General features: G+C 28.7%; 1 protein-coding gene across 2 annotated transcripts; it reads left to right on the top strand.

Moving 5' to 3' along the window:
* Positions 1-449: 449 nt before the first annotated feature.
* Positions 450-16,210, top strand: LOC107445432 (Septin 1). Of its 2 annotated transcripts, none has more exons than XM_043043447.2 (9): positions 450-608; positions 781-886; positions 2,163-2,249; positions 3,949-4,072; positions 10,960-11,212; positions 11,303-11,404; positions 12,924-13,069; positions 13,778-13,876; positions 15,673-16,210. In XM_043043447.2, exons 1-9 carry the CDS (start codon positions 588-590, stop codon positions 15,839-15,841), a joined length of 1,107 nt encoding a protein of 368 aa, XP_042899381.1. In that variant the 5' UTR covers positions 450-587; the 3' UTR covers positions 15,842-16,210. The 2 variants fall into 2 exon arrangements, with proteins under 2 accessions (XP_042899381.1, XP_042899380.1); XM_043043446.2 differs by lacking the exons at positions 2,163-2,249; positions 3,949-4,072 and adding exons at positions 7,025-7,111; positions 8,243-8,366 and having other exon boundaries at positions 451-608.
* Positions 16,211-16,431: the final 221 nt, after the last annotated feature.

The following is a 16,431-nucleotide window of genomic DNA, read 5'->3' as shown; positions in this document are numbered from 1 at the left end:
TGAAGTCGAGCATTTTACGGTAGAACAGTTTAACGAGGACCAATACCGCACACCCTCTGTCCCTACGCTGACTGATCCAAGTGGTCACCCACCCGCACACTGACCACAGCCAGTGATGCTTGACTTCGATGATCTGCCGGGAACCGTGTCTTAACGATCAGTCCACTGCGGGACGAAACCAGCAACAATAACAGCTACTAGATTATATCTCCGTTTTTATCATATAATACCTATACGCATAATAATACCTATATACTATTTAAAGTATTAAAACGTGTTAATCCTTTCTATCGATCAAAAGGGTTGCAACTTTGAAACGGTACAAAGTAGAACCACATATAGAGCCATCCACAAATGATGTAACCGTGAATTCTGAAATTCATGGGGATTTCTCTGTCAATGAAATTCCCTTTTCGAAGTTTGCCTGACTACTTTTCCCTCTCTTCAACGTCTTGTTTATGTTTTGTTGCGTTCAATCTTTAACTGCAACTGTATTATGTTTTGGGTGTTGTCATATTTTTGCCGAATAGAATTTATTTACAAATAATTTTGAAGTACTTATATTCTGTTTTCACCTAGCATTAACGATGAGTACTGAAGGAAAACTGGTAAAAATTGTGTTTTACTCACTTCATTCTATATTCTTAATAATTTAAAATGCGAAGTTTTAAAATATTGATAAAGATAAAAAAAAAAGTCTTCTCAATAAAATATTTCATTTGACGTAATTTTTCTTTTTTTGTGTGTTCAACACTTTTACATATTTATATTCTATTATAGTTTAATAACCCTGAAACTCCTGGATATGTTGGATTCGCCAATTTGCCTAATCAAGTTCATAGGAAATCCGTGAAGAAAGGATTCGAATTCACTCTCATGGTTGTTGGTATGTTTTCATATAACTTATTAACCTAGCTAGGTAATTTTTTATTAACTGTCAGTTTTACAGATTCAATCCAATACCAATAATCAAACTGTCATTTCAAAAATCCGAAAAATTGCTTTTAATGATTGGTTTAAGCATTATTATTGATATTTTAATAGTACATGTCATATTGTGTTATAGGTCAAATACCAATTTTTATATATTGCTTTTTTGGGAATGGAAAAATAATCTTATAATACAGTTGAAAGTTCAAATTCTATAAAAATAAATTTTGTTTATATTCCGATGACATTTATCTTTTGTATTTATCCAGAAGCAGATTATACCTCTCTACTGTTTTGTAGCAAGACTTTTTAATCACATACGTAATAAATAACAACTCTCACTAGCTAACTTGGGAATATTTCCGTATTGTGATCTCTCTCGCCAACTAAAATCTCCAAGGTGCCAAATAGATCCAAAATCCTAATCGATCACCTTGATTATTTAAATATAATTCTTCTTGTTTTAACAATATTTGTTTTGTCCACCAGTAGATCATTTATAAATTAGAGATATGCTTTTTGCAAAAATGTACCCAAAAATATGTGTGTTCTTAGTTTTTAAGGATCTGTAGATTCTAAAGCCTAGCAGAATCACTGCTCATCATATTCTGTGGTATCTAAAAATAAACAGTATGTACCTACTTTTAAAACTTAGTAATCACTCTGTGTAGCTAGGTACTATACTTCTCCTCACTTTATTTATATATTTAATAAAATTAAATTAAAAATCTTAACTGTCTTTACTTTATTTCATAAATGCAAAATTATACTTCTTTGTCTATTATGTGCTTATTTCTAAAAAAATTAGTCCTGGGTAGCTTCATTTTTAAAATTTTGTAGACTCTGCAGACGAATAAAACAAAATAATTCTTATTGGTCTCTAAAATATTTTTATGTCATGTCAATGATAAAACAAGGATATTGGATCAAGGATTGTCAAATCAAGGTCATTTTTTAGTAAATAAAGAAAATATTAAATTTTAATTTGCACTGTCTAGCTTGGACATTCTAAAAACATTGTATCTTTATTGTAAACAATGAAATTTTTCCTAATGATGTTGCGTTAACGGAAAATACCAGCCGCAGTAAAAAGTTTCATATCTTAAGCTTTATTCTTTCTTTTTTTTATTTTATCTTGTTTTCTATGCATTTATTATTACTTTTATTATATAATTGTTTTTACTTATAAATTTAGTCTAATTTAATGTAATAATTCTACATAATGTTTGTAGGAGAGTCTGGCCTTGGGAAATCCACATTGATTAATAGTCTATTCCTGACTGACTTGTATCCTGAAAGACATATTCCTGATGCATCAGGTTATTATATGCATATAATAATAATTTTATTCATGCATTGTAGCTAGATTTATTTTTATAATTGAGTTTACTTATGTTTATGTATTTTACAATTTTGTTTTATGTGATTGTTATATTTTTATCCATTATTTTTTCTGATTTGCAATTTTTTCCTTTTTAATTCACATGTATGTTACTAACATTTGTGTTGTTCCTAATCATTCACATAATACCACCTCAGCTATATCAAAAACATGAGTCCAAAATGCTCTGGCAAAGTTGCACACCAAAATTGGTTGCAAAAGAATGTCCGTCAAGAAAAATTCCAGACTATCACGGAAGTGTTCAAATTGCACTTACGCGGGTTTCAATTTGCACTTACCGCATGTTAGGGACGATAATGAAGCTTTTTAAATGGACCGTTATGAATCCTAAAACTATCGTTTGATCCGATTTATCTCCCTTGAACTGTAAAACACCTCCAGGGTATTTTCTACCAAAGCACTGTAGGCTTAAAACTCATGGAGAAGGTGAGAAGCATCTTCTTTAGTCTAGAAGACCCAGAGCACCTGAAACAAAAGGTCTGACCTGGCTCCTTTGCCTGCAAGATTTTGCTGGGTATAAGGGAATGACCTTCACACCTTGGGTTGCCCTACCAGAAAACTAACCTTCCAACGTGCATCCCCCATTCCACCTAGTGAAACCCCTTTGTCACGGTGAGGTATCATGCAGAACTTAAGGGGACTAACATTTGTAAAAGATTTCAAAAATGTGAAATTTTCAAGATCTTAAAAATGTGAGTAAAGTGAAATGTTAAAACTAAAATGTATAATAAATATAGCAGTTCTGTAACAGCCAATTTGGGGGCTGTACAGTCATAAGGCTTAGACTCTACAACAGGGGTTTCCAACTTACATGAGGCCGGGGGCCGCAACTAAAAACTCTAGTCAAATGATGGGCTGCAACTTTATCAAAATTTTATTTAGGACTATTTTATGCTTGAAGAAGCATTAAATATTGCTTTCAGACTTTTATCAAGTTGTACAAAACAAAAGTATTGAATTACAAATTAAAATAAGAAGTAGATTTTTAGCTGAGAAATAAATTTTTTTGCTCTGTTGGTATGTTAAATTTCACAGAAACGAATAAATTGGGGTTTTTTAACGAAAGAAAAGTATTTTAAACCCATATAGATTTTTTACGAAAATTGTCTGCAAAAAAAGGACAACAAATACATTTTAGTTTGCAGGCCGCCAGTTGGTAACCACTGCTCTACAATTTTAATGGCAGTATAGTTATATGCTTTGGCCACCTTTACTCTAAGAAAAGCTTTTATCCATTAATCTAAAGCTGGGTAAGCTCGAAACTGTCACAGAGGAGGTAATAAGTAACTAGCTATAAGTATATCAAATATGAGACATTTTTAAAAATTATGTCTAAAGAATATGGTTAATTGGTAAATCTGATACTCATCAAACCTGTAAGTTGTTTTAATTTTCTTTTTTGCTATCTTAGTGACTAAAACTTCATAATCTGCTCTACTCAATTGCTTGTCACTAAAAATGTTTTTGGGTGTTAATGTTTTTCGATATCCATTTTGGGACTACTCTCCTAATGGAGATAGGGAAAAAATAACAAGTTATTTTTGATGCCAATAATTGCAATATTATGTGTTTTCTATGTATGCTAATTTTGATATTTCTTTTTTCCTTCAATGTAGAAAAAATCAAACAAACTGTGAAACTTGAGGCATCAACTGTTGAAATTGAAGAACGGGGTGTAAAATTGCGACTTACTGTTGTTGACACACCAGGTTTTGGAGATGCCATTAATAATAATGATAGGTTAGTATTCCTTTATTTGTATTGATGTATAACTTTGTTTTTTTATCATTATTTAAATTTGTATTGTTTGATTTTTCAGTTTGAAGTTTAATCCTTCCTTCAAAATTTTAAAATTAAGATTTATAATAGTTGAATGCTCATGTATATGTGCTTAATGATAGTTGGAAAACAGTAAAAATAATTAGATTTGCATTTAAACTGTGTTGTATCAAATATTAATAGTATTTTTTTTTTTCAATTTAATAATAAAGTTGATCTAATTTAACTTACAAAATTGAATTTTGTTTTAATGTTAAGAGTTTAAAATGTTATTTGTGTTGAGTTATTTGATTAATCGAAATGATGCCCTTGCTAAAGTTTTTGAGTGATAATAAACTAATAAATTCTCTTGGTAAATTTTGTGTCACAACCTTGCAGTAAATTTCAAACATGATTTCCAAATTTTTTTTTACTATGTGCCTCAAATTGCAGGATTTGCAAATAATATATAAACAAGAATTACACATATCAATAGAATGGGCTATTAATGCTGATACCAAGAGTTGAACAAATGTGCTGTTTACATGAATAGATAGCTAGTATAAGCAAATAAAATTTTCATAATGTCTAATTTCATATTCTTATCTTCATTGAAACAGAAAGGCTTTGTTTTTCTTAAAAAGTATTTAAAGTTGTGATAAGTGTAACATGTTTGTTTTCTGTAAAATTTATTTATCAAACAATATTAATTGAAAATAGAAATGTCTCATTTTAAAAGCTATCTGTATCCATTAAATCAGCTTTTTATAGAGAAAATTTGTTTTTATTCTATTTTTCATTCTCTAAATATATATATAAAGAGAAAATCAATAATTATAGTTTTGTGTTTTAAGCTAACTTGCTGAGCAAATTTTTTTTTTTTTATTTCAAAAACTGTACTAACTACATCCCTCAGAGGGTTTAACTTGCTTTAGTTCCCTTGATCCTTGATGTACCATTTTTTTCCCCATCAAACTTAGTTTATAACACTAAATAATGTTGAAAATATTGTTGTAGTTTTATGATGTTTAGCCAACACTGGCTCATGTCACGAAACTCTTGTTCAATTCTTCTGCGGAAAATAATTTTATTTTATAAGCCTAATGCAACAAATACATTGCATATTTTGAGTACGTAGTTTTGTTTTCATTTTATGAATGTTTAATTCTAGCATGTGCCATCCAACTCTGTTTAAACCAATCCTGAATTATCTGCATAAGAATTAACTTCCTCTGGAAATAATTTGAGCCTTAAATTCCAGAGTAGCTAAGTTGTTCTATATTTTATTCTATCAGTGTACTAAAACTATTTTTTTTAATTCAACAGAATAATTCAGCGTAAGTAATAAATTAAATAAACTTTAAAACTTAAAGTATTTTCTTAGGATTAGGCGAAAGAATGTATACCAAGTCAGCAATTCCAAATCGGCTGCCCTTGCTTGAAATGATATTCTCGTAGAGAGACTAAAATGTTACAGTTTAAAAAAATATTAAATTTTTAAGACTGCTTGCTACACGAAATGTTCTGAATAACANTTATTTCCAAATATTATTTTTTAGTTAGGTTTAACAATAAAAAAACGGCTTTTTGTAGCGATTCAGAAAACCGGACAAATCAGTTATCCGGAATAGCGATGGTCCCAGTCGTTCCGGATGATCGGTTCCCTACTGTACTTCTAATTGTACATGTCATCTTGTGTTATAGGTCAAATATCAAATGCCAATTTTTATATATTACTTTTTTGGTAATGGAAAAATAATCTTATAATGCAGTTGAGAGTTCAAATTATATAAAATAAAAATTTTGTTTATATTCCGATGACATTTATCTTATTTAATTGTCCAGAAGCAGATTATACCTATCTACTGTTTTGTAAATAGACTTTTTAATCACATATGTAATAAATAACAACTCTCACAGCTAAATTGGGAATATTTCCGTATTATGATCTGTCACGCCAACTAAAATCTCCAAGGTGCCAAATATCTCCAAAATCCTAATTGATCACCTTGATTGTTCAAATATAATTCTTCTTGTTTTAACAATATTTGTTTTGTCCATCAATAGATCAATTATGAATTCGAGATACGCTTTGTGTAAAAATGTGCCCAAAAATATGTAGTATGTTCTTAGCTTTTAAGGATCTGTAGATTCTAAAGCCTAGCAGAATCATTGCTCATCATATTCTGGTGTATCTAAAAATAAACAGTATATACCTACTTATAAAACTTAGTAATCACTCTGCGCAGCTATACTATACTTCTCCACACTTTATTTATATATTAGATAATATTAAATTAAGAATCTTAATTGTTTTTACTTTATTTCATAAATACAAAAATTATGCTTCTTTGTCATTTATTATATGCTGATTTCTAAAAAATAAAACTTGGGTAGCTTCATTTTTTAAATTTTGTAGTCTCTAGAATAAAATGAGACAAAATAATAATTGTCCCTAAAATATTTTGCTATCAAATTATTCTCTTCATAAAATAACACTGCAAAAAATAATTTACTTTCCATTTCATTATAAGCTGGCTGAAATTAATTTTCAAATTTTGTAGACTCTGCAGACAAATAAAACAAAATAATTCTTATTGGTCTCTAAAAAATGTTTTTGTCAAGTCAATGATAAAACAAGGATATTGGATCAAGGATTGTTAAATCTAGGTCATTTTTCTAGCAAATAAAGAAAAGATTAAATTTCAATTTGTACTGTCTAGCTTGGACAGTATAAAAATAGCATATCTTAAGGGCAAACAATTAAATTTTTCCTAATGATTGCTGTATTTACAAGCAGCAGTAAAAATTTTCATATCTTGAGCTTTATTCTTTTATATAATTTTATTTTGTTTTCTATGTATTTACTAATACTTTCATAATATAAATGCTTTTACTTATAAATTTAGTCTAATCCATGCATATTGTTTACAGGAGAGTCTGGCCTTGGCAAATCAACATTGATTAATAGTCTATTCCTGACTGACTTGTATCCTGAAAGACATATTCCTGATGCATCAGGTTATTATATGCATATGATAATAATTTTATACATGCAGTGTAGCTAGATTTATTTTTATAATTAATTTAGTTTATTAATGTTGTCTGTGTATTTTACAATTTTGTTTTAGGTGATTGTTTATATTTTTATTCTTTGATTGTTTGTTTTTTCCCCCTATTTGCATTCTTTTCCTTTTTAATTCACGTGTATGTTACTAACATTTGTGTTGTTCCTAATCATCCACATAATATCGCCTTAGCTATATCAAATACATGAGTCCAAAACCATGGTGCATAGCATCTTTAAAAAGTGCTTTAAGGTGCTTATTTTCGGTTTTTAAAAGCCCTTAAAGGTGCTTTTTTCATGGGGTGTTTTTAAAAAGTGCTTAATTTTCCCTTTTCGAAAAGGGAATGTTGATTTTCTCCGTGCATTATGTAAAATTGTGCTTTTCACATTGTTCTATTCAACATTTTCACAATTCATTTAACCACAATCTATTTCGGTGTACAGTTGATCGTTAGCGTGTGAAAGCACCGATCATTTTACATGTTAGATGAAATACCTAAAAGTCCGCACGTGCATCTACTAAGCTGAGTTCGGTGAGATTATTGCACTCTCATGTAGTCCTCTTTTGCATTTTGCGAGATATTCTCAATTTTGACTTCATTTTCACCCTCTAATATTGGACCAAAAAATCTCTTGATCATTTTATAATGCCTAATATAATCAAAAACTAGTTATTTTATCATGATCATGTAAAGTCTTTGAAAATTATTTTGTTAATATCTATAGTACTTAAAAATATTTTTCAGTGCTTAAAAGGTGCTTATTTTTTGTTGAAAGTTTTGGCTACGCACCATGAAAAGTCTGGCAAAGTCGCGAACCGAAATTGATCGCAAGAGAATGTCATTCAAGAAAAATTCCAGACTATCACAAATGTGTTCAGGGCGAGCAGGTTTCAATTTCCACTGACCACATGTTGTGAAGACTTTGTCCCCAAATTCGATAGTGAAGCTTTTTAAATGGCCACTGATGAATCATGAAAGTTCTTCGTACATTGGAAATTTCGCCAAAGCTGCATATTTTTTCTTGAAAACAATGTTTTCTATTTATGCTAATTATTTTAATATTTCTTTTTTCCTTCAATGTAGAAAAAATCAAACAAACTGTGAAACTTGAAGCATCAACTGTTGAAATTGAAGAACGGGGTGTAAAATTGCGACTTACTGTTGTTGACACACCAGGTTTTGGAGATGCCATTAATAATAATGATAGGTTAGTATTCCTTTATTTATATTGATGTATAACTTGGTTTTTTATCATTATTTAAATTTGTATTGTTTGATTTTTCAGTTGTTTGAAGTTATAATCTTTCCTTCAAAATTTTAAAATTAAGATTTATAATAGCTAAATGCTCATGTATCTGTGCTTAATGATAGTTGGAAAATAGTAAAAATAATTAAATTAGCATTCAAACTGTCTTGTATCAAATTTTAAACTTAATAATATATTAAGTTGATCTAATTTAACTTACAAAATTGAATTTTGTTATAGTGTTTAGAGTTTAAAATGTTATTTGTGTTGAGTTATTTGATTAATTGAAATGATACCCTTTCGAAATGATGTTTTTGAGTGATAATAATAAGTAAAGTAAATCCTCTTGGTAAATTTTGTATCACAGCCTTGCAGTAAATTTCAAACATCAGTTCCAAATGTTTTCGTACTACATGCCTCAAATTGCAGGATTCGCAGATAATATATAAAGAAGAATTACGCATGTCAATAGAATGGGATATTAATGCTGTTACCAAGAGTTGAGCAAATATGCTGTTTACATAAATAGAATACTATATACCCTAGCTAGCATAAGCGAGTAAAATTTTCATAAAGAGTTAAATTGTATAAAAAAAAGGATGATCACTGAAAAACATAATGTAACCAAGTGTTGAAAAAACAAACAGACAAAACATCAATTTTTAATTAAAATTTTTTATTGGGTTCTAAAACTTTTGCTACATTACAATTAAATCAGTCATGTGGTTTATATCACTACTTTTCAAAGACAATCATTCATGATTTCAAGACCATAGACATTGACAAAAGTATGCTTTAAAGAAAATTATTTGATTTTCAGTAAATTAGGTCATTATTAGACCATTCTTATTATAATTTATTACCTATTTATGATTTATTCATACTAATTTGAATTAAGTTAGAATTGTGAAGAAAAGAATTAGATCTTTAAAACTGAAACAAGGCTTCACTCTCGCCAGTAAAGCAAATGTTTTTTAAGTGCCAACTTCAGTGGAGACCCTGCTGAATTCTTATCATATTTCAAAATATATTGCTCATACACTGCTTGGGGTTTAACATTCTATTCCGGAAAGAAAATTCTGTTAGTGCCGTATCCCCCCCCCCCTTGACTGACTTAGCAAATGACAATATCTACGTCTTACCACACCTTTAATTGTTATACCTATACAAAATTTAATTTGTTAAAAAAATGAAAAAATGTATCAATTTTATTTTATTTGGGAATTTTGCTTGCATAACATTGCACATTTGAGTTGTATTTTGTTGAAATGAAGATTATTAAATTTTGGTTTTTATAATGTCTAATTTCATATTTTTATCTTCATTGAAACAGAAAGCTTTGTATTTCTTAAAAAATATTTTAAGTTGTAATAAGTGTAACATATTTGTTTTCTATAAAATTTATTTATCAGATAATATTAATTGAAAATGGAAATGTCTCATTTTAATTTCCAGAAACAATCAAAGCTATCTGTATCCATAAAATCAGCTTTTTGTTGAGGAATTTTTTTTTACTCTATTTTTCATTCTCTAAATATGTATAAAGAAAATCAATAATTAAAGTTTTGTGTTTTAAGCTAACTTGCTAAGCCAATTTTTTTTTCTTTCAAAAACTGGACCAACTACATCCCTCAGAGGGTTTAACTTCCTGTAGTTCCATTGATCCTTGATGCACCATTTTTTTTCCATCAAACTTAGTTTATAACACTATATAATTTTTAAAATATTGTTTCAGTTTTATGAAGTTCAGTCAACACTGGCTCATGTCACTAATCTCTAGTTCAATTCTTCCAGGGAAAATAATTTTATTCTATAAGCCTAATGCAACAAATACGTTGCATATTTTGAGTACATAGTTTTGTTTTCATTTTATGAATGTTTAATTCTAGCTTGTGCCATCCAACTCTGTTTAAACCGATCCTGAATTATCTGCATAAGAATTAACTTCCTCAGGAAATAATTTGAGCTTTAAATGCTAGTGTAGCAAAGATGTTCTACATTTTATTCTATCGGTGTACTAAAATTTTAAATCTATGACTATTTTTTTTTAATTCAGCTGAATAATTCAGAATAAGTAATAAAATAAATAAACTTGAAAACTTAAAGTATTTACTTGGTATTCAAAAAAAGAATGTATGCCAAGTCAGCAATTCCAAATCGGCTGCCCTTGCTTGAAATGATATTCTCATAGAAAGACTGTAAAATGTTTCAGTTTTAAAAAATATTAAATTTTTAAGACTGCTTGCTAAACTAAATGTTCTGAATAACAATTGGTGTATAAGGCAAATATTTAGAAGCAAGTAAGCAGATAATTAGAGTTTAAAGAGTTGATCAAAAATGTTTGAATGTTAATGAATTCAGTTATTTTAACTTAAATAATATTTTTAATAAATTTGAAAAGAGTTAAAGGAATGTAAATTTTCACAGTTTTAAAAGTGTACTGTTTATTATATAAATTTTACTCATTAGTTATTTGCATATTAGAATTTTATTTTCGTATTTTTTTTGTGATTAATATTATTTTTTTAATGTATATTGTCTTGCATTTTTCTAGTTTTAAATCTATAATTCAGTATATTGATGATCAATTTGAGCGGTTTCTTCGAGATGAAAGTGGTTTAAACAGACGAAATATCAATGATAGCCGTGTTCATTGCTGCTTCTACTTCATCTCTCCTTATGGTCATGGTCTGAAGCCCCTAGATATTGAATTCATGAAACAGCTTCATGGGAAAGTAAACATAGTGCCAGTCATTGCAAAGGCTGATGCTTTGACGAAGAAAGAAGTTATGCAGTTGAAAAAAAGAGTAAGTTAGAGCATTATAGTCAGGGATAGAATTCGTGTATATTTAAATTGCATTTGCATATTTTTTGCTTATGTATTTGTTCTTTTAAAGATAATGCAAGAAATTGATGAAAATGGAATCCGCATTTATCCTCTTCCAGATTGTGATTCTGATGAAGATGAAGATTATAAGGAACAAGTAAAGCAGCTGAAGGTAAACATTTTTTTCGGAAAGTATTTTTATTATAGGAAAGAAAAAATTATGTTAATTTTTGAAACATCGGGAACTGGGGTTATTAGTTTAGGAGAATGCATAGACATATTCTTACAAGAAACATAATTTGAAGAACTTATGTGAAGTAACAATTGTGCAATAAGAATATATGTACTATTTTATTTTTAAATTTCAATTGGTGCTAGTATGAAGAAAAAGCATTTTAAGATTTAGGAATTCTTTAGAGACTCCAAACCCACTGTATACCTAATGATGTCTATAGTTTTAGATAAATCTGGGTTCTTGAAATTCTTTCTCAAGTTAGCTTTTTTGATTATATGTATCTATATGTTTGTATGTAAATAGATATATCTATATATTACATATAAATATTGGATGGTATTACAACATAACCCAACTTTTGACAAATGCCCTCTTTTACGCTTTTAAAAATGTTTAAAAACTAATCCAACTAATTCCATAGATTAAAAGTAGGCGTTGGCAATTGGAATTTTCGGTGAGGTTTACAGGGTTCGTAGTTGTTCTGATATTCCTGATTTTTTTAATGATTTATTTATTTTTATGAATTTGTTTGAATTTTGACAAGCGTGTGATTTTAAGAGAATCACTTTGGTTTTTTAAAGATTTCTTTTACTAAAAAATATGAAAAACTAGATTCAAAAAGGGAAATCCAAAATGTATTTCAAATGAAAAATCGTGCCTTTTTTTTATATATTCCACTTTTCCTCTGAAAAACAAATTATTGCTGAATCAGTACTGAAACAAAAGTTTTCATAAGAAACCCCACCATTTTTACTAAATTTTTTCCTACTTTTGTCATTTTACACTTCTTTTAGAATCCAGTAACAGGCATTTGACCTCATGGCTCTGACAGCAGGTGTCTCACGCATAGGCAAATTATGAGAAGCAAAATTTTAAAGAAATAAAACATTTCTTCAATAAAAAAGAATCCATTCTGATCTCTAAAATATACCTAAAATCCAAGTTCCTGTTGTGGCTTCTGTTTTAAAGAATATTATTGGTTTATTTATTTGATTGTAAGTTTGTCTGTTATAAGTTAGTTATTATCTAGTACTAAAAATGATCTGTGATTCTTGTAATTGTATAAAAAGCTCAACATTTTGGTTTAATTTGCAGGTGTTTTCTTACGTTTTTTCGGCAATTTTTTTTTATTTTAATATTTGTTTCCAGATTATGACGAATTATATTTATTTACCCTTTGTGTATTTTTGTATCCATTTATTTTTTAGACAGGAGATCATATAAAATTTTATTGAAAGTAATATATTGTTGTATGAAATTAACCATAATTATCAGTTAGTTTCTTATAAATTTATTTCGATTTATCTTTATATTGAGAAATCTATTTTTCTTTATTCCACTCAATTAAGATGAAAAAGTATTGCACTATTTATAAATACTGGTTGTGTTTGTGTACAAACTGTAATAAATATTGTAAAACTGCCAGATTATCTAATGAAGTTTTTTTTTTCTGTAGGAAGCTGTACCATTTGCAGTGTCTGCAGCTTTATCTACCATTGAAGTTAAAGGTCGTAAAGTTCGTGGCCGCCTTTATCCTTGGGGTGTGGTTGAAATTGAAAATCCTGACCACTGTGATTTCATCAAGTTACGCACAATGCTTGTGTGAGTATATGACATTTTCTAAAAGCTCTGTATCAGGGCTCAATCATTATTTTGATTGCTTGACATATCTGGTTTATTTTACTTTTTTGAACTAAAAAGATGTATTGGTTTTTTTAATAAAATCAAGTTTGAAAGCTTAAATATTGAGTAGCAAAAAATAATTAACATTACGTTTAAGATTTGATGATCTAAACAGCATAAAAAATAGAATTATAGTGTATGTGAGTTATACTTCTAATTATAACGAATTGACTGTAATTTATTTACAATGTAGATTTGAAGCATGTAATTTTTTTTTTTTTAAATAAAAAATGTTTTTAAAAAATTGATGAAATGGTTTCAACATTAATTAATGTTATCAAGAGAGCTAAAGCCCTGCAACTTCTCAGTGAACTTATTATTAATAAGATTGATGATTCACAAATTGATTTTTGATTTCACAAATTGATTTCACAAATTGATGATTCAGAACTATGGCTGAAAGAACCTGGACTCTATGCTAATTTTAGATTCACAAAAATAATAGTGGATTTTTTTGAATTTCATGGCAACAGGACATTTTACAAAAAATCTGGGTTGATCTCTAATCTTAGTATTGTGTTTAATGTTTTGCTTTATGATGGCAATTGAATGGTGCTGTGGCTGTCTTTTAAAATTTTTAGTTCTATTTGCCTTTTTATGTTTGGGATATTTTTTTCCCCTTTTTAGAACTCATATGCAAGATTTACAAGAAGTCACTCAAGATCTCCATTATGAAAACTACCGATCTGAAAGGCTAGCTGGAAAAACAACTGCTAAAAAACCTGCGTAAGTTTTTAATTTTAAATTTGATTCAATAAATAATTTCATTCTAAGGTTTTACATTTTAAAAAAAAAAAACTTTTTTGTTCTTCTCTTCTATTATGTGCTAAAATTCTGATGTACTGAAATTATGAAACTCAGGTTTTAATTTTAGCATGTTTGGTTACAATACTATCCGTACAATATTGGTTGCGAAATGATATGGCGCAATGTGAGAGTATTTTAATGGTCTGTTATTGCCATTTATGATACTTCTATTGCTTTGTTAATGAAGAATCCCTTTAAATAAATATAACAATCTTAGTAATAATTTAACAAATATTTTAACATTTATTAATGCAATAGCCCTATATTATATTGTGTGCTGCTTTCTCACAGCTGTGATTAATGACGATTTTTATTTCTAACCAATTAATTGTAATACAAACAAAGCACTTTGACAAATGAAGTAATTGATTTGAAGACTAAGCAATATTAATAAGAAATTTTCTTGAAATACCTAAAAAGTCGCAGAAAAAAAAATTTATGAATTTAAGTAGTTTAAATTCTGTGAGACTTCTCTGGGTGCTTAGCGCTTTTAAAAAGTGCTTAAAGGTGCTTATTTTTGTTTTTTAAAAGCCCTTAAAGGTGCTTTTTTCATTGGGTGTTTTTAAAAAGTGCTTAATTTTCCCTTTTTCTGAATGAGATTTTTCCTTTACCATGTTGATTTTAGCTGCGAATTATGCAAAAAGACGCAGTTCACATTTTTCTATTCAACGTTTTCACAATTCATTCAACCCCAATCTATTTCACCGTATTGTCAATCCATAGCATATGAAAACGCCATTCGTTTTATATGATTCAAAACTTCATGATTTTTAACAATTGTCAAAAACTTTCCCACCCTGCCCAATTATAATACTTTTTTAAAGTTCTTAAAATTATCTTTTGAGTGCTTAAAAGGTGCTTATTTTTTGTTGAATATTTGACTATGCACCCTGGCACGANACAAATGTCTTAGAATATCTCGCAAAAAGAAATGATCCAATATTAGTTAGAGCTAGTAAGGCCAAACGCTCCGTTCTTGAAGTAAAAGTGCGAGCTTTGCGCCAAAGTGACGTCACTAGAGTGACGTCGGAGGATCGGCGCGGCAAGAGATACTTCAAAGGAGTGAACCAGCCCTTCTATTCTCTTTAGCCCTGATCCGTACTATATTGGTTACGAAATGATATGGCGCAATGTGAGAATATTTTAATAGTCTGTTATTGCAATCTATTTTTCCCACGTATTTATAATACTTCTTATTGCTTTATTAATGAAGAATCCCTTTAAATAAATTTAACAATATTAGTAATAATTTAACAAATATTTTAACATTTATTAATGCAATAGCCCTATATTATATTGTGTGCTGCTTTCTCACAACTTTTATTTCTAACCAATTAATTGTAATACAAACAAAGCACTTCGACAAATGAAGTAATTGATTTGAAGACTCTTAGCAATTTTAATAAAAAATTCTCTTGAAATACCTAAAACGTCACAGAATTTTTTTTTTTTTTCTGAATTTAAGTAGTTTAAATTATGTGAGACTACCGTGATTTCGAAAAGTTTGGGAACCAACTTCAGCAGTTGGGTGTTTACCAGTTTATCTGTATTGTAGAGATTACTTTGTCCTAAATCATTATTTTAAACAAAGACAGGTTAGAAAATGTAGTTAAATAAAATTAGTTTTCAATAGATAGATGATTTTAATTCTGTGCATATACTTATCAATTTTATTTTTATACTCATTTAAAACTAAGTCTTATTTTCATGTGCAGTGTTTCTCAAGAGATATCTGATAAAGATAGAATCTTGCAAGAAAAAGAAGCTGAATTAAAACGGATGCAAGAAATGCTCCAACAGATGCAGCAGAAGATCAAAGAAGAGGAGCAACGAAACTCCACACCATCTCCAACAAATCAATCCCCTCAGCTTTCCCATAAATAACAAGTTCCTTCATTATCAGCTTTGCATTTCTTTGTAAATGAATTGCCACAATTCTGAGTTCTTCTTGTTTATCATTTTAGCTTTTGTAAATTCTGTGGCTAGTCAACTTTTTTATTGATTTGTTTATCTTGCCATTTTTTTGTGTTTGTAATCAAAAAAAATTTCTTTTTGTGAAAAATTTAAAAAAACTTAACAAAATCTCGTTAAACTGTGAAAAAGAAGCAGTTTCAATTTTAATGTAATTTTTTTTCCCTCGCTATAATGTTTATATTTACTTTCCTTTAAAATGCTCTTTAAAAGAGATTTAAAAACTTTTGTCCTTCATTTTTATTTTTCGCATAAACAAGTTTTTGTTTTGTGGATATGTTTACCTTGCCATTTTCTTGTGTTAGTAATAAATAAGTTTTTTATATAGATTATATTACATGATTAGATTGTAAAGAAAAAAAATTGTTCTTCATAGATTTAAATATGTAGTTGATTCTCGATCAACCTCAACCAAAATGGTCGGGAAAGACCCAATTCCAGATAATGGAATTTATGCTAATTTTGATGAACAGTTTTTAAAAAAATATCAGTGAAATTTTAAA

Source organism: Parasteatoda tepidariorum, chromosome 5, assembly GCF_043381705.1.
Source record: "Parasteatoda tepidariorum isolate YZ-2023 chromosome 5, CAS_Ptep_4.0, whole genome shotgun sequence".
Lineage (NCBI taxonomy): Eukaryota > Metazoa > Arthropoda > Arachnida > Araneae > Theridiidae > Parasteatoda > Parasteatoda tepidariorum.
This window is presented reverse-complemented; position numbering and strand designations above follow the sequence as displayed.

What these genes read in the sequence shown, in the direction of transcription:
- LOC107445432 (XM_043043447.2), top strand. Translation starts at nt 588, where the DNA reads ATGAGTACTGAAGGAAAACTG. An exon ending in GCCATTAATAATAATGATAG is followed by an intron (nt 4,073 to 10,959) that starts GTTAGTATTCCT and finishes GCATTTTTCTAG; the next exon opens with TTTTAAATCTATAATTCAGT. An exon ending in AACAAGTAAAGCAGCTGAAG is followed by an intron (nt 11,405 to 12,923) that starts GTAAACATTTTT and finishes TTTTTTCTGTAG; the next exon opens with GAAGCTGTACCATTTGCAGT.